The sequence below is a fragment of the Rhodnius prolixus genome, unplaced genomic scaffold (assembly GCF_049639745.1).
Source record: "Rhodnius prolixus isolate KJV_2025 unplaced genomic scaffold, Rpr scaffold_9, whole genome shotgun sequence".
Lineage (NCBI taxonomy): Eukaryota > Metazoa > Arthropoda > Insecta > Hemiptera > Reduviidae > Rhodnius > Rhodnius prolixus.
Window position 1 is genome coordinate 21,491,972 of NW_027411604.1, and position 27,017 is coordinate 21,518,988.

General features: G+C 34.9%; 1 protein-coding gene across 14 annotated transcripts in view; it reads left to right on the forward strand.

The window, feature by feature from the left end:
* The window catches only part of bru3 (CUGBP Elav-like family member bruno 3), an 838,385-nt gene that overhangs the window by 704,993 nt on the left and 106,375 nt on the right, over positions 1-27,017 (forward strand). For all 14 annotated transcript variants that reach the window (XM_074127777.1, XM_074127785.1, XM_074127783.1 and 11 more), the window contains one exon: positions 15,334-15,413. In XM_074127777.1, coding sequence (XP_073983878.1) covers positions 15,334-15,413 — 80 coding nt within the window. The remainder of the gene's footprint in view (positions 1-15,333; positions 15,414-27,017) is intronic.

Below are 27,017 nucleotides of genomic sequence, written 5' to 3' on the forward strand. Positions count from 1 at the left end.
AAAATAATTTTAGAAAATTAAACCTGAGATTCCGTTTGGGGTTACTTAATTTCCGGCTAAATTTCGTAAATCAATACTTTAATGTTTTCAATTTCTCCTCATTTTCTAAAGTAAAGTAATTGCCTATTTTTTCAGGCGGGCTTAAACGTCCAATTACAGATTAGGTGTCGTGGACGGAGGTGTATAGCAAACACACTTTACTGTAATTCCTTTTACTAATCATTAAATAAAATCCAAGGCCTAAGTCCGGGAATCGAACCCAGTACCACAATACATCTTAGCTTTAACCGCTCGGCTACTGGGGCTACCTTCCTCATTTTCTATTACAAACATAATGAATACCTTTTTAGAAATAAACAGCTGCTTGCTACTACCCTAAGATAGGGATTTTGGTATTTTTCTAACTGGAAATCGCTACGTTCATCTTAGCCATCATTCTTACAGTGCCCCTGTCATTGAAAAATGTCGTTTTCTTTTATAAATCAACAATTTATAGAAGCTGATTGCGGGCCAATATTTGATTAAAAGTACGGAAAATTATTTCTAAAAGTCAATTCTCAAAGGCAACTTCATAGAATTCAAAAAGTGACAGCAATAATCCAGTCATTGATTTATTCTGAAACCTCCTTTTTTTTTTATAACCTGCACTTTTGCTAGATTGCTAATGTCATGGACAGGCAGGTCAATTTTTAATTAAAAAGTACTATTATCTGCTTTTAGGTAATGTAATTTATTTAAACTTTATCAGTTTCCATTTTTTGATTGTTATTTTATTATTGTTCACAAGAGTCCAGCTTCTTCAAACAATTGTGCTAAATAAAAGAAAATTAATCTGTGAAAATGGCTATTGAATAAGAAATGGTTTACTATTTTGATTAGGTGACTGAATCTTCTGTAATAAAAGTAAATACTTTTACAAATACTCATATTACAATAAAAACCTATATAAATAAAAATGTAAATGTTGGTTTGTTCAAAATCTTAAATCTCTGAAATTTCTTCACCGATTGCTTTGAAAGTTTGACACAAATCTGCAATTTCTATACGGGCGTTTCTTTTATATACCAATTATATAAATGTCACACCAGTGAAACAGGTAAAAACATGCTTTTTTTTGGAACACAGCGCCATCTATTGGACGTAAAAGCAACACACGCTATACTAAATATTTTACGATTCCATTTCAATGTTTCCGATTGCATTATTAAATTTAATGTTCATAGAATTCAAGGTGCAACAAATAGCACTGAATCCACCTGCTACAACGTTAATGTAATGTCAAAAAGACGCGTTTACGAAAACTGATGCATCCAAATCAAAATGAATGCTTCTTTCTTAAATAAACCCGGTCCAACATCTTTCCAGCAATTGAGAATTGTCAAAGGCGTTACACATGCCACTTTCCGCAGTGCATGTCAAGAATTTATTGGAGAACGACCGACACTGAAGATGTATGCATTAATCATGCGTGCAAAAGCGAATTCGTGCATTGTTTGCAATCATATGGATCGGCCCACACTCCAATTTCATCTCCAACAAAGTTATGGAAGATATACAGGGTGTATGCGGAGGAGTGATCGAAACTTCGGGAGGTCATTCAGCAGCTCAAATGGAACAAAAAAATATTCTATTCTATTGCTACTGCATTTTATACTTCCGTTTTATTAAATAATAATTGTTAAAACTAAAATGGTTACTTTTCTCTTTGTTCCTTCTCCAAAAATTGACATTTGAGTAAATTAGCAGTGAAAAGTCGGTTACGCTAAATCCCAGTTTTCTGCATTTACACCCCCTCTGTTCGGGGTAGGGTTTTATTAAAAACCAAAAAAATCCATATGATCTTGAAGCTCAATAAATGCGCAACTTTTTCTGAAATTATGTGACTCCTTGATTCATTAATCTTTGAATAAATACAGTTGAAAATTTTAACGAAAATCATCGAGAACTAATTTTTTAGACATTAAAGTAAAAATTTCATTGTTATAAGAAACGTTTTGAGGCTCTGTATTGAGCAGATTTATAGGAAATTTAATGCTCTTTCGTTTGGAATAAGCAGCTTTGTTGTAGGATAAAGGATAGAAATGTTACGGCCGTTTTTATGGTGAAAAACGCGAATATCGACAGAAAAGTTTAAAATGCAAATATCTTGGACACTATTGAGAATCGGGCCAAAGTGAATAGAATATTTTTTGTTGCATTTGAGCTGCTGAATCACCTCCCGAAGTTTCGACCACTCCTCCGTATACACCCTGTATAGATCGCAAGTGGCTGAAGATATTTTCCGTCGAATACGCTAGGGAAATTTGAAATATTAACATGGATTTCACAGCAGAAATCTACAACGATGAGTTGATAATTATTGAATGTTTGTGATTAAAAATCGCGAACAAAGTTCTCAATCAATTATGAATGCCATCAATCGAATCGGTCTGCTGTTGCAGATTAAAAAAAAAAGCAAAGCGTGGCCGGGTTCAGCTAGATAAAAAAATGTAAATTGTATTAAGATGAAAAGAACATAATAGAATCAACTTTATAAAAGAGTGATCAGATTGTTAATTACTTTTCAAAATTACATTGATTGGTGTCTTAGCGACATAGGGGAGTAGAGTTAAGTGAGAGCACGCTTCAGCTGGTTAACTGTAGAAGTAGCGTTTACTAGGAACACTAAAAGCAATACTCGTCCGGAATAGTTACACACTCTGTCCTGTCTATTTAACGATATTAGTGGCTGTATTTGGGCAAGGAGTTGGAATCACTGTTTTCCTTAAACATTGCCAACGTTTCCTCCTGCTCTCCAAACTGTGGATGCGTACTATATAGAGAACATGTTCTGGAGTAAGCAACCCATCGCTGCTAGCGGTTGCTATACTCTCTAAACTTTCCATAGACAACTATACCCCTAAACCCATGCCAGAGTAACCCACATGCACATTTATAGATACTTACATACGCACTAACACAAAGTATACTAGTTACTGATTTTCACTGTAGACTTGGTAAGACCTCTCTCAGTCCAAGGAATGGGAAGCAAAGTTAGGTCACAACACCCTCAGCCTCCAAAAACACGCATCTACCTATCTTAAGCATGGGGAATGGAGTCTGTCAAGGGGGATGAGAGGTTGTACGAAGTAACCTAATTAAAACTTGCTAACTCAAATGTTCTCTAATCTCTGTATCCCCAACCACTTCTTACATTTCGTGCTCCCTCATCGCCAAACACCCCTTACACAAACATAAACTCGCTTCTACATCGAACACTTCTGCAAAACCCACTAACCGCTTCAGCTTATGCAACACTGTTTTAAATGAGACATGAGATTTTCACGTACGTATTCACTTCGTGTACTTCTCCCCCTCCGCAGGATGTTGTCAATGAAAATTTCACGAGGGTGTAGCGAATTGCACTGAGTGTAGGATGTGCATCCAAAATATTCTGCTTTCTACTTATACAATCACATCTTCTCCTCACGTAGCCTCTCTGGTCAACAACGCCACTATCTCGCACAGCCTCTTTGTCAACAACGCTACTAACTCACGCAGCCTCTCTGGTCAACAACGCCACTACCTCGCACAGCCTCTCTGTCAACAACACCACTATCTCGCACAGCCTCTTTGTCAACAACACCACTACCTCGCGCAGCCTTTCTATCACTACCTCGCTGGAACCATTAAATTTCCTATATAATAATTTTGAAGATTGCGAACTGAATTTGGTGGATAAAACAGGTTTAAACATGATTTTAAAATGACAGATCTCAGAAATAAATTGCTTCTATTGATTTGAGCTTCATTAGATTCATTTACAGCCACTTTTTCCAACTATTCAATTACCTAATTCTGTGACACTACAGTAGGAATCAAGGCCACCAATAAAAACTAGGGAAAAATCTTAATTTTTTTTTATTTAATAGTAAAATAGTTTAGCTGAGTTAGGCGTCAAAAATTTTTGACTGTTGTAATTCGACTTGTTTTTTTCTACTACATCTCACTCTAATAATAAGCGAACTTATTGTAATCCAATTTGCAAATTTTTAGTTTTGAAGCCTCCCTGAGTTCGAAAAAAAGGTTTTCAATAGCAATTTATATAAATAGAACATTTGAAAGTATCCAGCATAACTTAAAACCAGAAACTAACAAGAAGTTAAAATTTAATACTTCCGTTTTGATCAAAATCAAAAAGTGAACAACTTAACAAAAAAGATTTCTCTTTTTTTTAAGGTTTTTCCGAAAATGTTTCTTATGATTTTCTTCAAAACTTGATGTGCTCATTGCATATATGATGTTCTGTAACTTTGTTTTGAAAATTAAAATAAAGAAAATGCGTTTTAGGCCTTACGTTGTTTACAGAAAAAGGTAACACTACAAAAAACAATTTTTGAAAATGCCCTTTGTGCTCATTTTTTAGGCAAAGTTTTTCTTAAAATCTCTTAAAACTACGGAAGTTCTCTGATTACTCATTTTCCGGAAATTCTCTATTTCCTGCACGCTAAGTTTTATTTTATTTCGAACTGTATTTAGATGATAAGACTCTGAGAAACAGATATAAAATATTAAAATTAGAAAAAAATTAATTGAAACAAAGCTACGCATATTTACGCAACATTAATTAAAAATAATAATAATAATCGCTCATCACTCTACAGTCCAGCAATGTCATCGTGTTGTGGATGTAATCTCAACCTCTCTTGAGAATGGACAGTATTGTCCGGGAGTTTTTCTCGACGTTGCTCAAGCTTTCGATCGCGTCTGGCACCGGGGATTGCTTGCCAAACTCAAGAGCATCCTACCAACTACATATTTCAATCTTACCTTACTGGACGCTTATTTAGTGTCGTCTTTGGAAATTCCTACTCTCCTTGTTACCCAGTTCGAGCAGGTGTTCCCCAGGGAAGTGTCCTTGGGCCTGTACTCTACACCATATACACTGCTGATATTCCAACCAATCCTCGTACCTTCCTTTATACTTATGCCGATGATACGGCCATCCTCTCTCCTCATAAAGACCCGGTCCTTGCCTACCGCTTCCTCCAATCCCATATAGAATCTCTTGAGCCTTGGCTAAAGAAATGGAGAATTAAAATTAATGAAAATAAATGTAATTACATTACATTCTCCCTAAGGCGAACTATCCTTCCACCCGTTTACTTAATCCTCACTCCTCTTCCCACAACAGATTGTGTTAAGTACCTAGGACTCTTCATGGACAAACGCCTAACCTGGAATCCACATACTAGACTCAAACGGAAAGAACTGAACAGACGATACAAACTTCTCTCTAGACTTCTCGACAAGCGATCTAAACTCTCTCTACAGAATAAACGACTTATCTACACTATGATACTGAAACCTGCCTGGACTTACGGAATGGAACTTTGGGGCTCAGCCAAAGCTTCCAATATCTACAAGAATCCAATCCTTCCAGTCAAAAACTCTCCGTCGAATCGCTAATGCTCCTTACTTTGTTTCCAATCATACCTTGCACCGAGATTTCCTTGTTCCTTATGTTTCAGAAGCTGTAAGATCCCGTTACTTTAAATTCCACACATCAATCACCTCACATCCCAATCCTCTAGTAGCTCAACTTACCACTCTACCAGGAAATCCTCCCAGGCGGTTGAAGCGCAGATGGCCACGCGATCTTCTAAATGAAGTAAGAGCCAATGTACAATAGTGAACAGTACCACTTTGGGAGTTTCACCAATGGGTGAATTCTCCCCTCATGTATTCATGTATCTATTCCATTATCATGTTGTATCAGCTTCACTTGATGCAGAATTATTCTGCAGTTGTGAAAATAAATAAATTAAAAAAATAATAATAATAATAATAATAAACGCGTTATGCGCGCCCAAATAAATGTTTTTTAATAACAAAAAATCATCAGCAGAAAATTACGAGCACGATGAAAAAAAGAAAAAAAAAAGTCTTTAATAAAATCAAGTAAAAGAGAAAAAGATAGTAATGAGAAAGAGCAGCGAGATGCTGGATAATTGTGAAGTGGATTAAATTTATTAAGTCGTTCTGCAGCTTTAATTGCATCTGATATTAATGTTGGCAAGCCTGCTTTTTTTTTTACTCTCTTCTTTTTCCGCTGTACTTGAGCGCTTCTGAACTTCTTTGTAATATTTTTAACTTTTTCTTTATTGCCCTATTGTTCTTTTAGGAACTAATTTTCACATAACCTGCCACTTATATACATACATATTTTTTTTCATTTTTTAATATTTAATAATCATTTTCTATCTGTTATTGATATTAAAACAAATATAAATATAATAAGTTTTTGAAGAGTGTGATGAAAGAATTGTTCTTTGAAGCAAAAAATTTGTAATTTGAAAGTAGTTATTACCATTTCTATCGGCCATTAATTGGAAATTAAACTAGAGCAGTTCATTTCGCGCTGTACTTGGGTTTATAAAAACCTCCTTTATTGTAAGGAATGTTATAAAAGTGTATTCTGGTTAAAGTACAGTCATCGATGGTCTGTATCTGACGTAGTGATGATCGCTAGTGATGTCACAGGAAAAAAGTAACTATTTAATAGACACCTTTTTGCCCTCTCACAGTTGTAAGTATCTTGCAACGTAAATTAGCTCAGAAAAATTGTTAGAACGCACAAAATTTAAACTGTAAATTGGTAGTTTCGTTTAACTAATTACCTTCCATATTTGGATTTGAACTTAAATATTTAATCACAATTAATATTTTACGAAGAATGACGCAGAGGTAGTAGTGCTAAGGATGTTCTGTTCTTTCAGTCTGTGATTTCTTTACCATAACTTCTTTCCTGTTTCCTTATAACTTGAGCCTGTCTCAGTCATCTGGTTAGTACTCTAACTGGGATATTGTGGTTTAAGGAGTCACTTCAATAAAATTGGAGGTTTATCGGGCCGCATATATAAAACATCGTGAGTTGATTCTCTTACTCGTGATACTGAAAAAAAAAAGAAAAAGTTTTGATGCAATGCAGTTTCAACTAGATCTGCAAAATATTCACAACACATGTTCATTTATAGCTGAATTACTCCTGATTGGTTTATATGATCTCTTTTGTACAGTTAGTGTGTCGCAGGATAAGACATCCAAATTGTTCAGAGCTTAGTCGAAATAGGTTGACGTTGGAACAGCTTAGGCTGTTACCCACTTAAGGATAGTGCTCGAGCTGTGAATCAAGCTCAGAACAGGAATTTTTTTTTCAACCTAGGCAGTATGTTACTGTATAGTAATAAATATAGTGATAATAAAATAGCTATTCTTTGGGGGTAGCCATAATGGGCTCAGAATAAGCTTCGGATCCACTCCCCATTCACGAATAATAATAAATCCATAACAGTATGCTTATTTTCCTTCATTCTAGCCATTTTTCTCCATTTTTTGCCCTGCTTCATAACGCGGTTGATTCAATTTGATGCAAAGAATATGAATTCTATTTAAAATAATGTTTCACTTAGTTGCAATTTTACTGAGCCATCTGATTATTTGAGGAACTCACGGTACTTAACAATAAACACTTTATTGCACTCAACGTAAATAATGCCTTGTCTGTGCGCATTTAAGATTTGTATTTTTGTATCTGTAATTTAAGAGAATTATGAAGTTTCCTCTTCGGATTCACCAAGTAATTATAGATTAACAGCGAATGAAATGAAATGATGAAATGTGATTACAAATAATAAAGGCATAGTAAGTATGTAGTAGCGATGGAATTGATGAGCAAAAAGGTAGGCCTTTTACCGAGTGATGCAGAAGCGCGAAGTGGCGATAATGGTGGCAATGATGATTCGAGGCGGGTTTCTTAACGCCACAGATGGCTCCCAAATCCTTGATTGAAAACTCCACCTCTCATATTCTTAATAGGGTATTTAATGTCTAACAGAGAAGTGATTATTTCATTGGTTAGCGTACCGGATTCCCACACGGTTATCTCGGGTTAGAATCCGGCTGCTTAAGTTTGGTGAGAAGAAACAGTTTGATAGAAAAGATGTTTTCTATGAAGAATCCCCATCATAAATATTCTTTTTGATATCCTTTGACTGCAAAGAATGTAGTTTTTAGAGAAAAAAAAGTATGTTTCTCAAAAAGGAAAACGTACGCAAGGAGCTGGAAATCTATATTCATAAGAAGCTGGAAATCTATATTATTCACAAGAAGCTGGAAATCTATATTATTCACAAGGAGCTGGAAATCTATATAAACAAGAAGCTGGAAATCTATATTCACAAGAAGCTGGAAATCTATATTCACAAGAAGCTGGAAATCTATATTCACAAGAAGCTGGAAATCTATATTCACAAGAAGCTGGAAATCTATATTATTCACAAGAAATCTATATTTCAAATTGGTCCCTCCAGAGTACCTGATTGTAACTTAGCGGTCAAAATTCATTGACAGAAAAGTATTATTTTACTGGATAGACGTTTCAATTTTAAAAATGGTTTCTGCTATTATCTCTGAACTCTAAAACCAAAAGGTAGATCTGTAACTGGTATTTGAATAATTTTCTTTTCTGAGGGAAAAATCGTTTGAGAAGAGAAAAATTTAGAAAAATGTGGGAACTCGGGAAAATTTGGCAAGATAAATTACGTGTGTGTTCGCAACAGATTTATATTTTTTATAAAGAATTCGCCCTAAATTATTTTAGCTGAGATTTTAATTTAAACTTGATTAATTTTTATATTTCATTCTTTGCTCAGCCTGAATCAATTGCACTTATTACAACTGGCATCAAAATAGCCCAAGAGGGAAAAAGTTGGTCCAGTTGAGCCCTTATTTCAACTCTGGTTACTCAAGTTTCCATCTCTAAACTTTAATTAAATATGTACAAGTCATTTAATTAAATGGAAAAGGTTTGAATGGCAAGGAAGATGGTGGAATGGTCTACGAGACGGAGGATTTATGACGTAGAAAAAGAACTTGAAGTGTAAGGAGTGGAGGAGGAGAGAATGAAGGGGAGGATCAAAGAGTTGTTCCGCTCATTGAGGAGTGTTAGTTTGACAGGAGATTGTCTGGGTGTGCGAAGCGGAATGAACAGCAACGGGGGAAAAAAAACGCTAAAAGGGAAAGAAGAAGTGTCATCTTACAAGAACTGTGTGAACGGTAGCAAGGAACTGCCCTGCCAATGAGAAAATGGTCATTCTCCTTTTTTCTCATTTTCTCGTCCTTGCTTTCCTCACCAGAAAAGGACCCTTTTCTTCATCTTCTCCTCAGACCTTTTTTCCCACTTCCCTAATTTCCTCACACTTTTACCAAAAAAAAAAAGGAAAAAGGAACCAAACTTTTTCAAATAATGTACATTACCTATTGGCTTGTAAGTTTGGTGACGTGTAGCACAATAATTTAGTAAACTGTAGATAAAGTCCGACCGTTCGTCACCCACCCATCAAACTTATTAACTTTTTAATTTTTTTCCGCCTTGGTCCACGAAATTTCTCTCCCTTATTTGGTAAGGAAAAGTCGACCCAATGTGCAGCAGATACATTCATGATTGTCACACCGTTCCGCACCTTGTTTGCTTGTTAAAAACATGAACTCTCCTCTTTTAGATCCTACTTTTCATCTTCTTATACATTTCTTTGATGGAAAAGTGTGGCAAAAGGAAGAAAGTCTTGAATATTTTACAACCATCACTAGGAGAGAAATAAATGTAAGTGATTCGCCAAAGAATTAACTTCTTTTTTGTCCTTTTTCTTAATGGGGAAAAACAGTCCTTTGCACTTCCTTCCTTTTTTTTAGAACCAACGACTTCCTGTTTTTCCAATCAATTCCAAAAAAAAAAAAAAAAAAAAACAAACAAACTTCTAGAATTTTCACTCCGGCCCAGAGATAGGTTCAATCCGGCTCGTCACTTATTTTATAATATTAATTACAAAATAACAATTGAAGAGCTTAGTGCAAAAAGGAGTTATCTACAGTTTTTTAAAATTTTTAGTAGGGACAAAAAACTAAATATGCTTTAAGATGTATTCCTTATGTTGTGTCTGCTGTAAGGATTAGTTAATATATTGTGATGGGGTCATTTGGGGCTCTCAATTTGAACTTTCTAGGGCACTTTTTGCTATAAGCAAAAGTTATTTTGCAGCTAACTCTTTTTAGCACCAAAATCATAATTTTCAGTAAAACTTGAGTACATATTAAGTCCTTTATTCAACAGATTTCTTGTTTTTGAGCTTTTAAGTGGCATTTTGTGACTTGTCGAAGCGAATGTTAGGTATAATATTATGCCTGTCAAAAAGAAAAATAATAATATCTACGTTCCTAATATAAACATTAAATAAACCTAATAAAATAATATTTAACTTGATTTAAAATTATTTCAATATTAAATTTGTCAGCATATTTTAAAATACCTAATTTTAAACTAATTGAAAAGACCTTAAAAATTATTTTATCGATAAACTTGTTTTAAACTAGTTTTAAAATAATTGTATATTATTTCCTTGCTACTTGGGTTACTAACCACTTTTTAAAACAAAAAACTATTAATATTATACTTAATAAGGAGCCAAAATAACTTACATTAGGGGGAAAAAAAGCACTCACAGACTAAGTACATACACCTTCTGTTGCCTGCAGCGCACGCCTCCTCACAACTGAGTTAAATCATGTTTGATTGAGTGCGTCATCTTTTCTGTTTGGAGCAAAAGAAAGTTATCTGCAGTAGAAAACTCATTTTTGCTCCAAATCTAACCTAGGTTAGAGAATCAGTAAATATAAGAAATAATAAACGAGTCTGCATAATGACTCGTTTATGCACCATAAGTTGTAGAATTGAACATACAATAGGGGGCGCAACTAAACACATTTTCTGAAAAAATGTAGATAACTCCAAGCTCTTCAATTACATTTCACATATTTGTGAGCAGCTTTTTCCAATATTGAAACTTAGAAAACGCTGTGTCAGATATAGATTGACGAATGAACCACCTCAGTTCACTCTTAAGAATAACTACGTCCCCGATTTGGACCAAATTATGACGGAACTATTATCAAAACTCTCGCAGCTTCATACATTGCATTAGTTGAATTTTAATATTATAAAAATGCCTTACTTACTGCTTTTCTTTTAAGTACAAAAATTCTTAAGACCCGTCAAAAATTACCCTTTTAGTTTTTGGCCCTCTTCTAAAAAAGGTTTGCCCAACACTATCCTAGCTACTTCTAGCTACGCTTTTTAAGCGATGAATAGCTGAAATTAGCCTGATATTTATACGAATTTGCAGATTCCTCCTTATACATACCAAAATTATGTGCAGAGGAAATACGCCACTTGGTGTCCCTATTTGCTTGCCCCCCCCCCCGGGTAAGGTCTCTTAGTCTAGGCAAATTTTTATGTTCATTATCTTACGATCTTACTACTGAACTATACAGGGTGTTCATTTTAAGGCGGCTCAAATGCATTTCATGCTTAAATGGTTAATCTAAGCAAAAAATGGTAGAGGAAAAATTTGTTGCCCATCACCTCTAGTTTCAGAATATGTGACTTTAACTTGTGAAGCATGTACTGTGTCTTCAAAGGTGCCTCCTCTGACTCGCAAGCCAGGTTAGCCTGGAGGTTGTCAACTGCTCTCTGTATCTGAGGAGACACCTTTAAATGCTGCAAAACTGCATTATTTGATAAATTAAGTTGGATCCTTTCCATGAAAGATATTGATCAATTAAATATGTGGCAGGAGGTTACCAATTTTTTTGATAATTAAACGCAACTCTCCCAAAATTACCAAATAATTATTAAACCTTCTTGTTTGTAAACAGATGTAAAATTAATTTTTAGCCATTTTGTGTATGCTTGAGAACATCTAAAGCTCTTAACGTTTGATTTATCTTAGAAAAATCACTTGGAAAACGACTTATTTTCCGATTTTAAGAAAAAATACTAGCTTTACTGCCTTGGCAATATTTTTAGTAGAAAGGGGATGAAAAAATACATAAAAATGACCTATCACGTGCTCTTCTTTCTCTTTGACAACAAGTTAAAAAATTGAAATATGATTAAAAATACCAAATTTTAAAATGGCCTAGCACCGTTAATTTTAAAGATATCGAATTGCGGTTTCCGGTTTCTTTCATAACTTTTTATACTCTTTAAAACTGTGTATATGAAAATGGGGGTCAACCGCAAATTCTTACTTTTGGTCGCGCGTCAGCCGCGTATGCGGGCAGAAATCTAAAATCAAGTCACATATTCTGAAACTAGAGGTGACGGGCAACAGAGTTTTCCTCTACCATTTTTTTTGCTCAGATTAACCATTTAACATCCTTATAAACATCAGTGTCTATACTGATTGAAATATAGAATTTTTTTTATTGGCTAGCGTTGTTCAGCTACTTCCTTATTACTGGCTAGTGCTGGTACTGATGCTGCAACGATATGATCCTTCTACTGAGCCCTGAATCCAGAACTATTCCAGTCCTTGTTATTTTTGCTTCCGTAAGATACCTTCTTAGTATTGCTGGTGTTTAATATTTATGAAATATATGAGGGTATCCGGTAAAAAAAGTAGAAAGAAAATATGAACAAGTATTTTATGAAAAATGTAAACTCTTTGGGGAAAACTGAAAACTTTTTTATTCACTACAGCTTTTTTATTATTATTATTGCAATTTCTATTCAAGCACTTTTATTACTTACATTCAGTTTTCTTTATCTTTATTTTATGATACTTCCTAATCTATCTACAACTTGTTACTCTTTCCGCTTCCAAAAAAACAACTGGACAAACAGACATTCTCCCTCATAAAGAAAACGAAGTGGTTATGCTGAAGAATCAGCAGTAAATTCTTTTCTTTCCAACTTTTGCACAAATACCCAAGACGGTTGCACTAAGAACACTGTTACCCATGGGTATACTGCTCTTTATACAGGTAAGTGATCTTACGACCAGATGCTTTTAACCTTGCTTTTCCTTTATAACACAATTTCTTGTGCTTCACTTTTACCTGGTTAGAGTAAAATATAGTTAAACTAAAGATGAAACAAGCAAATGAAAATCTGGTATTTTAAACATAGATTCTTTCTTTTAATCCAATTGTTTCAAGTGAAATTGAAAATAAAAGAATTGGGGGAAATGTGGAGTTTTCAGGACTTATGATTGGTTAAAAATGCTGTTACAACCGCAGTTTAACAGTCAGCCAAGCCCGTAACAGTGTATTCCAAAAATGCAGGCTCTCCAGAACCCTTAATCACAGTCTTCCTAGAATCCCAAACTGTAACGTTTCCAGTATACCAAACAGTAGAACCTCCAGCATCTCGAACTAGCTACCAGCTCTAAATATGTACTAAATTAATATATTCAGAATGAAATACAAATGAGATAGGGTACTTCTCCTCCTTCATTATTAGTGCTGCACGAGACCGAGACGAGGCGATACTTTATGCAGTCTCGATCTCGGTCTCGATCGCTCAAGTCTCGGTCTCGGTCTCGGTCTCGTCGAGATATCTCGGTCTCGGTTTTTTGAATTTTTTTTAAGTATTAAAAGCGGTTTGCAGTTAATAATCTTTTCAAAAAATGTTATTATTTTCTAATAATTATTTTAATTTATATAGTGGTAATGAAAATGTGTGTAAAAGAAGACAACTACTTACACTTCAATGCATCATATATTACTATTACTGTTATATATCTTTATATAATTTCAAAAAGATGTTAAGAACGCGCCAAATGAAAGACCCAAATAACATATCTGCCTGCTATAACAAGTCGATTCGTGAAATAAAAAATGCACCTCCCAACAAACTTCCCGCTCTATTAGTTATGGCTGTTGGTGAAGATAAAGAATCTGATGATTCACCTTTTGACGACGAAGACGACTGTATGTTTTTGCACCATTTGCTCAAAAATCAGCAAATATCACCGAAGCATGGAAGACAGAAATAATTAATTACACCAAATTAGACCAAGCACCAGTAGACGTTGACATTTTAGAATGGTGGAAAACACTTGAGAATTCCTTCAAAAATTTGTCTAGAATGGCAAAAGATATTTTTAGTATCTGTGCAACTTCAATGCCATCGGAAAGATTATTTTCGCAAGCTGCGATGATAATGACCAATAGAAGATCTTCTCTAACTTCTGACTCAGTAAAAGCTCTTTTATGTATCATTGCTTGGGCAAAGTGTATCTTAAAATCGAAAATTTGTGGCAATATTTTTTAGGTGCATAGATAGTCTTTATTTTCAAATTCACTAATTCCAAAATTCTAAAATATAATTCAAATAATATCAAAGTTCAAAGTATTAGATTATTAATAGTGAAATTTATGAAATTGAATGAATGAATGATATGAATAGTGAAATTTAGTGAATTTATGTAAAAATTATGTAATTCGAAGGGGGCCGCCACGGTAGCCGAGCGGTGCGAGACCTGCGAAGCTAATGTGTATTGTGGTACTGGGTTCAATTCCCGGTCTTAGGCCTTGGATTTTATTTAATGTTTAACAGTAAAATATGTTTGCTAGTCGCCTCCGTCCGCGACGCCTAATTGGTAGTTGGACGTAAAGCCCCGCCTGAAAAAATAGGCGATTACATTACTTTGCTTACTTTACTTATGTAATTCGAAGTCAAATAGATGTAGTAATATTGAACATATATAATAAAATCGTATCTTTTAATAATTAATTCAATACCCGTAATGATTATTTATTAATAAAGAACACAATTTTATAATTTTGTAGCTAAAAATTAATATTTAAAAAACCGAGACGAGACCGAGATTTCTCGACGAGATATATATCATGTCTCGATCTCAGTCTCGGTCTCGGTTGCTCAAGTCTCGTCTCGGTCTCGGTCTCGGTACCGAGACCGAGATTTGTCCCGTTTCTCGTGCAGCACTACTCCAAATGTAGTTATACCTAGTTAAATTTCGGGTTATAGAATTTAAAGAGAATAAATTATTTACATTAGATTAATACATCGTAAAAGCAAACAGAGGGAAGGTGTGGATGATCTAAGTCCTCTTCAAGACTACAGAATAAGATGCAGAATGGAGATAAAGGATGGCATGTGCTGCCTTCATTTCTCGCACCCATCGAGTTGTTTCGACGAACAAATGAACGAGACACTACCATTCTCGAGCTCCATTAAGAAGTCGTGATGGATGTTCTCGAGTTATGGATTACTCGAGATTCTTTTTCCATCTTTTAAGTATCCATCCTTTGAAACATATAGTTTTGAATGATACCTAGTCCATGGACTCAATTTCTTTCTCACTTCTTCAAGTTTTCCTGGACGCTAACCGCCTTCGTTTTACCCTTAATTTTGGCCATCAGATTATAGTTTCAACATTTAATTACTAATTATAAACATTTAAATTAATTATAATTTGTTTTCTGTTACAGGTTGCGCTTTTGTGAAATTCAGTTCTCATATTGAGGCTCAAGCCGCTATTAACAGTCTACACGGCAGTCAGACTATGCCAGTAAGTCTTTACACTCATTTTTATAGTTAGAATTATAACTAATTTTAGCCATAAAAATATTTACCAAGTTTTCATCTTTAAGTGAGAAATTAGCGTCAAAATTTGATGTATTACTTCGATTCTTTCGAAAGTATTTCAATTTTTAATTAATTTCTCATTCAAATTAATCGTCTATTTTACGTTTCTTGATGAAAGTAAAACGTAATTTTTTTCGCTAAAGAAGTTAAAAAAATTATTTTCAAACTTACTATTTTATGTGTAATCAATGAAGTGAAAGCTCCTTTTTAAAAAATATTAATTTACTGGCCGAATAAACCAGAAGGTGCATATCAAATAATTTTGAGAAATATACAATAACTGCTTCATAATTTAGATGGTTAATAACTTGATCTTAACTCTAAAGTCGCAGTCCTTTACAATCGAGCAATCATTACTTCTTTAGTGTTGTTATGTCTTTTAAAAGTTACAAAACACTTTTCGAATTTTCTGGCAATCGTCTTTTTGAAATCGTTTTATCCAATTCTAAACAGCAGTCTGCTTTTTTGTTAGTTTAGTTGCAAATCTCGAACGATATCATTAAAAAAAAATAATAATAATAATAATGATTTAAGAAGCGTCAACATCTAAGGTTATTGGTGCCCGGAGCTTTTTTCAGTGCACTGCCGGCCTCCGGACAGTGTTCTCTCGTTACAGACAACACTGTCCATCACCGGACAATGTGCTGTATGAAGCTCCTAGGAAGAGAAAATCTAAGGGTCAGCAGCTGGATTCGAACCCGGGACCTCCGCGTGGGAGTCCAGTACGCTAACCGCATAGCTAATCCCTTCCCTTTCATTATTATTATTATTATTATTTATTGGAGGTGCCTAATCTCATGGAATTCAGGCCTTTCCAAAAACTATACAAATCTCACCTCAAGGAGTAACCTTCGTGTCTGCTTTATCATAGAACTAAAGTCCTAAATCTTCCAACCTTACGGGAGTGTAAGATTCTTACGAGGGTGTAACCTTTCACAGATCAACCAACCAAAATACCCTAGTGTGTACGGAACGGGTAAACTGATCTATACAGTTGTTCATCGTATACTCTATCGCCACATAATTATTCTTTCTCTTAGATCTGAACTCCCGGACTATCTTAAAAACCATTACCGAAATTCAACGAAAAATTTTCTCCTCCTGAGGGAGAGAGATTGTGTCCTTAAATCTCAATCCTCTCCATAAATCGTTTAGCCTAGAGGTACGCATGCTTGTCTCAGCAATCCAATCTATTTCTCTTCCAAACTTCCTACCCAGGTCCTAGGCGCCACATTAGTCTAGCGGATAACAAAGCTAAGATTATAGTACTAGGTTAGATTCGGTCTAGGTCTAGAATTTTATTTAGTGGTTAATATAAGTAATTCTCAGTAAAGTATAATTGCTAGTCGCCTTCGTCCACGATACCTAAATTGGTAGTTGGACGTAAAGTCCTCCTGAAAAAAAAATAGATTTCTTTACTTATTGTACATCCCACCCTAGCCAGTGCCTTTAGTTTTCCCATATGTCCAGATACACAGCAGAGCTGTCTCCTTTTAGCACGGCTTATGATCTGATCTTTTTACTTAATTTTCGCTAATTTTTGTCTAGCAACAAAAAACAGCAGCGGGTCGGACTTTTGTCCATTCCTTTTCTAAATTGTATTCACATCCTTTACTTAGATTTTTTTTTACTCTGAAATTACAGAATAAGCTACATTTGCAGCGTACAAAAGAGTAATTCGTTTGTAACGCACTGCACTTCCTGTAAATCTTTCGTGTAATGCTTTGATATAATTCACTAATTCTGATTTGGGTCACTTCTCTGTACGGCGTGTTCTTTAAATTTTAATTTCGCCCCGCCCACCAAAATCTTGTTCAAGATGTCGCCACAGCATTACTAGCCTTCATAGTCTGAAGCTAAATCAAACATATTTCCCGGAGACAGGACAAGAATATAAAGTCAAAGATAAATTTATTGGTACTGAAGAAAGTGAAAAGCTATAAAAATAAAAGCGTTTGATGGAAGTATCATAGAAAAATTGGCCAGCCTGTTTATATATCCGCTATAAAAATCTGTTTTCGTTGACTTTTTTATTTCACAGCCTTCTTTATAGATTTGGTTCCTCGAACTATTCTAGAAAATAGTATATACACCATATGTTCTCTATTGTCTCTCGAAATGAATAAAGAAAGAACCGTAAATGTTATAAAAAAAATATTAAAAAAATCTTTCAGTAGAGTGGATTTATATTTTTAAATATTAAGGGACATACATAACCAACAAAAAATTGTCGAGTGGCAAACATGTATATTAGACATATTATTTCGCTTGCGGAAGATAAAAAAAAAGGAAAATCAAGATCAGAGAATGAAATGTTATAAAAGGGAAGCTAGCCAAAGGATATTTGCATACTTGTAGGGACTTGGTTAAACCGTTAGGAAAAGGGCTAGGGCACCATATGGAATTTATTGTGAAAACTCAGCCCTATATTCACACTGAACTTCGCACACGGTCGCAAAAACACATGGAAATATAACATTTACAATCGTTCAACATTCATTACTCAGATGTTACCCAGTTGTCCCTTTATATCCCTATATTTCCATTTCTCCTTCGTCGACCCCCGCTAAATATGTACTAATATTGTGTCATTTCCCATCCCAGTGGTCTTTTCCCCTTTTACCCTCCATATATCACTTCATATTTTATCATTTTCTAGATTTTTCACTGTTATAATGTAGAAAATTGTTAAAAAAAATTGTTCTACTTTATAAAAATCATATTAATAATTCAGTAACGGTAAATATCAAAAAAATGTGGTTAGTCCCGCAGTTTTGGATAATATCGTTGATTTCATTTGTTGCATTTCGCTCCATTTCATCTCTCACCCATCATCAGAAGATGATTTAATCAATTTGATGTTCAGAATTTGACGACTCAAACATAGAAACATAGTTGAAATCAAATTCTCTACATCAAACTTATTATTCACAACCTCTAATATTGGATGAAATGTCAGAAACCACTTTATTCGCTTTAATTGCTCATTTTATTACACTAAATAAAATCCAAGTTCAAGATCGGAAATCGAATCTCAAACCACCGCTATCTTGGCGCCTGCTCTCCTTAACTGACTTCTAAATTCAATAAAAAGAAAGTAACAGGTTGAAAATTAAGTTAAAAGACTTCTTTTCTGAGTGTACCCCATCCCCAGTTCTTCATCCTGAGTGACTGGTTTTTCCAGGTCACTCAAGGATCTTAATTTTTCTTTCTCCCTCTCTCTTTCTCCTTCCTGAGAGTGCCTAGTTCCGCAGGATAGTGTTTTGGGTCTTGTTTATTATTCAGAATTTACACCGTTAGAGCCTTACTTTGCATCTAAGTGCAGTAATACTGTTTTTTTTCTTTTCTTGCTATCCTGTGCCAACCACAGTCTCAAACTAGACACTTCTGTATCTTTCCTGAATAGAAAAGTGATACACAAAATGGAAAATAAAAGTCTGCGAACAGAAATGTTTAAACAGCGTCTGTAAATCTGCGATTCTTTATCTGTTCCAGTATTAAATCAAATAATACCTATTTCTAAGTGTGTATCCTACCTAGTATGGCATCTGGACAAACAATAAATTTGGAATCCCCACAAAAAGCGAACGAATAGAAACGTAACAGACTATTTCAAGACAACTTGACAAAATTTCTAAATTTAAGTAACAAAACAAACTTACTTTGTACAAAACAGTGTAGCAATCGATATAGCATTCCAATCTTTATTGAATATAATCGCTTACAATCCAAAATCCTACGAAAAAGTCATCCTAATTACGAGAATCAATGACTCAATCGTGGGTATCAATGCTATTGATAATATCTCCAACAAAACTCTACATAATTCTATTCTTTTTTTTACAATCCATCTGTTAAAATTCCAGTATCTAAGATTCCACTTCTACACAGTCATCTTTGAAGCCTAACCTTACCTCTATTCCTGTTAGGAGGCTACAGCACTAGCGGCCAAAGTGATCACGTGAACTAATATGGTCGCCAAGAACTGATACTCAGACTGGTACACCTTCTTCATTTGCCACTCATCTAATTTTACTCTAGCATCGCATTTGCTTGTTTTCAAGTTTACAATTGCAAATCTCGATGAGACCAAAATAATAATTATTTAGAAGGCAGCGAATCCCTAACTCTGTGATTGAGATAAAGTAGACATGAAGAGAACTATAGTGGATAGAACTGTAGAATCTAAACGCCTAGAATGGGTACGGCCATCTAATGAGAATGGACGAAGATCGCTGGCCGAAAAGAGTACTACTACTACCTTTTAAAGGATGGACGCAATCGATGCAGTCCTAGAAAACGCTGGTTAAAGGATATAGAGCCAAGGATGTCTGCTGTAGGACTGAGAGAAGCTGATTTGCTGTACCGGAACTTATGGCTTTCGGGTATTGGGGATTCGACCTAAAGATTGTAACAACCCCAATTTGATGGTGATTTTATATCTACCCAGGCCAAAAAAAAACCTTTACCTCTAGTCAGCGATAAGCTAATAACATCGTGTTATTCGTTATATTCAACATGAATAAATGCTAAATATTTGCTCATAAGAAAATATATTTTAAAAAAATAGTAAAATCTTGATATTAACTGAAAGAAAAACAAAATAGATACAATTTGAACACGATAAAATAAGAACACTTATTACTTGAAACGATAAACTGCCTCATTTCAAGGATTGCTAAATAATGGCAACAAAAACTCTTTAATTATATCGTGCGGACACATTGTTTAATAGCTGTAGAGATTGAATATATTAGTAAAATGACAAATATGGAGAGTTGAGCCCGTTGAGTGGTTGTCTCCCAATAATATTGAATCAGTTTTGAATAATATTTTTGAATGATTATTTCATTTTATAAATAGCAATTGATTGTGTTTTTATAACAAGAAAAACTATTATTAATTAATGTTATATTTTTCTTTAATGTGAAATATTCGAGTATTTCGCTAGGCAATGTGTGAATCCTATATAAATAGACACTTGGCCATATGAGATCAGGAGAGATTGGTAAAGAAAATATGCCCGGTTACTTCCACCGTACGTCTTCCGCCCCGATCAAATTCATTTTCACACATATTGGTTTTTAGAAGAAGGGTATGAGGTTGGTAGGAAATCTGTAGGGTTGCGATGAAGGCAGTGCCGACCGAGAAAGAGACAGAGATCCCCTCCGCAGAAATAAGATAGTATGGGGAGGAAAAATCGACAGAGAAAGAGAAAGAAAAACCCTTTCGTCAGCAAATTTTTCCTTCACACAATTTTTCCCCATTTTCTCATTTCTCCAATATCTTACTTCGATTTAATACCTTTCATTTTCTCACTTACTCGTACACTGGCAACAGGCAGACTCACAGTTCACAAGCTCAGAAATAAACTTTATTACAGTAATATAATATTTTCTTCTTTTTTTTTTACATGAAAAGCTTTTTGTATTTCTCCTCGCGCCTTCTTAGAGGTTTGTTTGGTTGTTGTATTACAGGAAGATTGGGAAGCAAAAGTGGTACAAAGATTTTGAATCTGACTTGGAAGAACGTACTCGTTCTTTTTGCAATATCATGAACGTATCATCAAAGGTCTTAAAAATTTGATGTTACCATATCTCAAAGATCACTTTATTAATTTTTTCCTTTAAAATAATATTTTAAAACATTTGGTAAATCTACATATACGTATGTCCATATTATCTAATTTTATTTTACATCTATTAATTGATTTAAGACCTTGAATTCAATCCTCAGGAGTTAAGAAATGAGAATGCTCACAAAAAGCAAGATCTACCACGTTTTTGTAAATATGTAGTCTTATAAAAAAAATAGGTAGCGTATCCATCACTCTGTGATTAGAGATAAAGTAGACATGAAAAGAACTATAGTGAATAAGATCTATAGAATACGACCATCTAATGAGGATAGACGGAGATCGCTGGCCAAAAAGAGTTTACAACTCCCTCTTAAAGGATAGACGGAATCGATGCAGTCCTAGAAAACGCTGGAAAAAGGATGTAGAGTCAAGAATGGCTGCTAGAGGATTCAGAAAAGCAGATTGGCTGTACCGGAACTTATGGCTTTCGGGTATTGGGGATTCGACCTAAAGGTTGTAACAACCCCAATTTGATGGTGATTTTATATCTACCCAGGCCAAAAAAAACCTTTGTCCAAGTCGGCGATTCTCTATAAAACTAATCTGATAAATGATAGTGGACGATTAAGTATTAGTAAAACATAATATTTCAACTCTTATAAAAGATTCTACTGACGCAGTAAACTTCTTCAGCCAATAGTTAGTTCAAAGTGTCAGTTTTTAGGGTCTTTAACGGAACTAGTCGTTAAAAAATCTTGTACACTCTTTAATATTGATAAAACATTATTCACTGTTAACTAAATTATTGAAACTTTAATGAATCTCATCTTTAAAAAAAATGAGATATATTTTGGACACTAGTGGCCCAATGTTCAAGACTACACTGAAAATGAACTCGTAAAATGTCCGCAATTTATTTAAGATGATGGAAAGCTCTTCCATTATTGATTGCGCTGAGATGATGAAAACATTAATGATGCTATAAAAATTTCATGTGTGAAGTTGGTTCGCTAATTTATTTTATCATCCAACGGCACTACCACTCATTGCTGAGTCTTGGCCGCATCAACATCAACAGCGTCCATCCATCGCAGCTTCGGCCTCCGATCTCTCCTGGCTCCATGGAGGTGCTCATTCGTCACCTTTTCTTTGGGATGTCCACGTCCCTCATTCTAACCATATGTCCAGCCCACTGAAGTCTAGCCAACTTCATAAATTTTGACCCAACATCTATTTCTTTTAAACAGCGCCTATAACTCCTTTTTCTTTCAAGACCTCCATTCCTGTCCCACTGGGCCGAAAATTCGCCGCACAGTATCTTCCTTTCGAAAACTAGGAGGCCTCCCCTCATCTGTCTTAAATATGGTCCATGTTTCAGAGACGTATGTCAGGACTGGACGGATCAAGGTCTTGTACAATCGCAGCTTCGTCTCCCTCCTTGATATCAGATAACTTCCCAGATGCTTCCGAAGCCCTCTGTTAGTTGCTTCAATCCTTCGCCTTATTTCGGCTGACATGTCATTATCTACGTTTACCAGGGAGCCCAGATAAACGAACTCGTTCACCTTTCAAATATGTAGCACCCAATTGTCACCAGTCTTTTGGATGGTGTATTCCGACCGGTAACCATGTACTACTTAGCCTTCTATTCATTTATTTACATTTTTAATATAAGGCGCATCAACATAAAGATCTCATATTTTTAGGTGATTGGCATCCGAAAACTTTGTCAATGCCATAAAACTGTCCATAACTTCTTTGAGGCTTCTATGAAGAGAAAATCTATGGAGCTCCGCGTGGGATCCAGTACGCTAATATGAAGTTGTGGTAGATTAAAAAGAACTTCCTAATCCAATATCTGTACGGATTAAGCAACTTAATTATGTTAGTAAGGCGTCTTTGATTAAAGATGTCTTACATAAAATTGTTTAAACAGTGTGTCAGTAATATGTTGGAGACAAAACATGGTCTTGGCTTTTAACCTTCGACGCAACACTCTTTCTTGCTAGTACAACTTAATTCCCACACCAGAAGTCAGCATAGTCCTGTAAACAAGTACTATGCTATGGCTATAGATTTCTTGGAATCTTCAACTACTACTTTAAACAGCAGCACACAAAAGAAGTGGCTTTGGACAACTTTAAAGTCTGCTAGAGAAGCTAGACAACAGATCCTTCCACGGACAACAAAAGACATTTCTAAAAACTATTTTAAAGAGTTCGTGGGGATGGCTGCAGCATTGAATTTGGGGTACAAAAGATCTCCTCAAGGATCCAAACTATAAAATTCTTTGCTCCTTAGTTTTATGTGTTCCAATCAGAATCTAATCTTACAGTCCTCGAAATCCCCTTACTTCACAAAGTTTATTATTTATACAAGCTCGTTAAGGAATATTTCAGCTTTAGAATCCTCATCTACAACACTTTTCTCAAGGAAACTTTTAAGACAAGTAGGCTCGCCGTCTGGTTGACAAGAACTGGTAAATAGTTTAGCAAATCTTCACTATTTTCGTGTTGGTGGTGTTGCAGTGATTGTAATTTTGGTTTTTTAATGCTTTAAGTTGAACACTTGTTGAAAGCGAATGTTACCAGCTTGGTCATTGGCATGAAAATACGTTAATAAGGAAACTTTGAACATTGTTTAGTCGGGAAGAAATTTTAAATTGCGAGCAGAAAGTTCTTGATATTAATTTCTGAGATTCTAAAATTAATTTTCTTTTTATATTGTTTACCTTCAATTAAAACCGTGAACTTCTAAAACTTTAGCTTTAAATTTGGTTATTTGGAATTAAGATTATTCTCTCTCTCTCTCTCTCTCTCTTATATGAGACGAAGAACATTTACATGCTGACTAGAAATAAGGGACTTGTTGAAGAGTCGGAATAGCACCCAGGTAGGCAAGAAAGGCAAAGACAATGAAGGCTAACACTGGTGGAAGTGGCGACATCTGCCGCACAGTGTACAGCCTTGCCCAGGCTACTTGTAAGTCGTTCTAGTTTCGAACTGAGAACAGCCTTTCTTGTAACGAGACATTTCTAACCTTGTTACATCCCAATTTCCCGTCTCTCATCTACTTCACTTTTTGTTACAAGATTTAATATTAATTAGTTTTTCACTTTAATGCCTTTTCGACTTGGCTGCGCGCATCTTTTCACCCAGGTAATTAACGTGCTCTCTACATTTCCTCCCTTCTTTTGCCTTTCTTGCCGACCTCCCCTTACACCCGTGCAGTTATAATATACAAGCAGAAGCAGGGGAGGAAAAAAAAAAGGACGAATGTTTCCTGCCTCTTCTTCATCAGGATAAAAAGAAAGAATATTAGAAGGGAGTGTCAGAAAGATTTGTGAACAATTTTCTTAGTATAATTATTCCTAATTACCTCACTTCTTTTTCTTTATTTTTTCCTATCTGCAGCCCTCTGGAGCGCGTACCGTTTCTAGTTATACAACCCTTTCTGTTGGCAAGAACAACTACCTCATTATTAGCCGGCCCATTAACTCAGTTCCCTTCTTAGTATCATCTCCTCCTCCTTCTTCTTCTACGTTTTCATACTCTTTCTTCTGCTCGTTTTTTCTCGTCCTACTTTTCTCCCTTCCGTACTATTTCCTTCTTCTAAACTTTAATCAAGTTCAACTTCTGTAACTAATTTTTCATTTTTTTTTTTAAATAATAATTAATCTAAAATAAATGAAATATTACAGGAACTTTCTTGTTTTTGCGCAAACTTAGTGAAACTTGAATGATAGGTCTATTAAAACTGCAAATTTAATTTTGAAGTTTTACCAATCTAATAGTCAGCATAATCTCAGGGGGAGAGGTAACTTAACTGTACATAAAGTATCTGTAGGCCCCAAATTTTTTGAGGTGAATACGTCTTTAAATTTGAATCATATGGAGGCAATCCAAAAAACCTAATGATAACAAAATCGGGGGGTACAGTTTGGCGTTATAGTTTCGAATCTATCGTCTACATCCAAAATTAAATTAGACCACTGGATAGCTAAAGGATCAAAGAATTCATTACGATAAACGAGAACTGTGACGCATCGCGCGCGGTGGAGGGGGAAGCGCCGCCATTTTGCTGCGTATAGAGATTTGCAATTGGTATAACTTTTGACTCGGAGAAGCTACGATGTTCGTTCAAGTTTTAATCGTCAGCTGTCGTTGTATATAAAACATTAGTGTAAAATAGTGACAGAGAATATAATAAGGTGTTAGAATAAAAAAATATTATCAAAAATATATAATGTCGGCCTATACGCGTCGAAAAGCCAAAACCAAATACAGAGATCGTATACGGTTGGAAACGGCTTCTGAAGAACAATCGAATGGTAATAATAAAACACCATCTGACCGAGTCAAGCTGTGCCGGGAACATAAAAGAATGAATGCGGCCGAGCGGATCAACGACGGTGTCAGTACATCTGCAGCTGGGGCCGGTTGAAATTATGCAAGTGGATGATGAAATCGCTTCTACATTGACAACGGACTGTATAGGCATAGATAGTGTTCGATCGTCGATTATGAAGACACATTAGGCAGCAGCTAGTGCACGTTTCACTACGACGTTTTTCAACAATCCATTCTTCGTATCACAGACCTATAATTAATAAAGTTATATTGTAACACAGTAATTATTTGTTACCTTGATTTCATCCTAAATACATAAATAAAAATATTTTTATATAAAAATACGGAAGGAAAACGTATTCACGTGTCCATGACACAGCCACATTTTTTTTTTTTTTTTGGCATTGGCTTCCGCCATACAGCCAGCATCGTCTAGGTGCTTATCACTAGAATATCACTCACTCTCCATTCTTACTTATAAATACATTCGCTTCATACATTCATCCCTCTACTATATACAACTATTTACATAAACTACAACTAATGGATGGATCAGTACTCTGTGCTCCTGCCATCCTTATAGCTTAACCAAAATTAAAATCACGTAATCCTTCTCTAATCATTTTCTTGCATTCATTCTATTCGGCTATAACTTTTAAATACATTCATATTTCATTGCTAGCTCTGCTATAGTCTTAAGCACATAAATGTTGGTGGAGAATATTATGTCTTCGTAGCGAAATGGTGCATCATTATACCTGTATAACATGTCATCAAACATTCGTTTCCTTTCTAGTACATAACGTGGACATATCATTATTATACTCGTATGTTTCAAATCCTCCTCCTCATTGCAATCTACGCAAAGAGGAGAGGACCTCCCCAAATATAATATATTAACTTTTTATTACTGTTCATATAAATAAATAAATGCCAATTTCAGTCATGATATTTATTAGGCCGAGCTTACCACCTAAGTCATCTTCAGAGCTGTGGAACATATTTTACAATGTGATTACAATAATTGAATTAAAATGAATTTGTATATAATAATGTAGTTTAGAAATAATAATTATAAATAATAATAATTAATAGAAATAAACTACATTATTGTACCTAAATTCATTTTAACTGGTTTTTTCCTACCTACAGTACCCCTGCTGATAGGAAATCATTAATTAAATAATAAACTAAATATACATGATAATTCAGAATTATGTATACAATATCTAATAGTTACATAATATACAATACATATATTCATTTATAATACATTATACTTCTTTACAATATACAGGGTGAACCAGTAAGTAATGTCCATAGGCCTACGTACAGTGTGTACTACATCTGAAGTGGAGTTCAATGACGTATTAGCCAACTTCATATTTACCACTGTTTTTGAGTGACGTCACTTTAAATTTTCCAAAAATCATTACTTTTTTCCAATAAAAATGTTATAACTCAGAAAGTTTTAGTCCGAATTCGATTCTGGATGACACGGTTAGAAAGACAGATAAATTTTCTAAAAATTGACACCATTTTGAAGCATAAATGACCAAAATTCCCGTGTAAGTCCTGCTATATCTGTATAATATCTGTT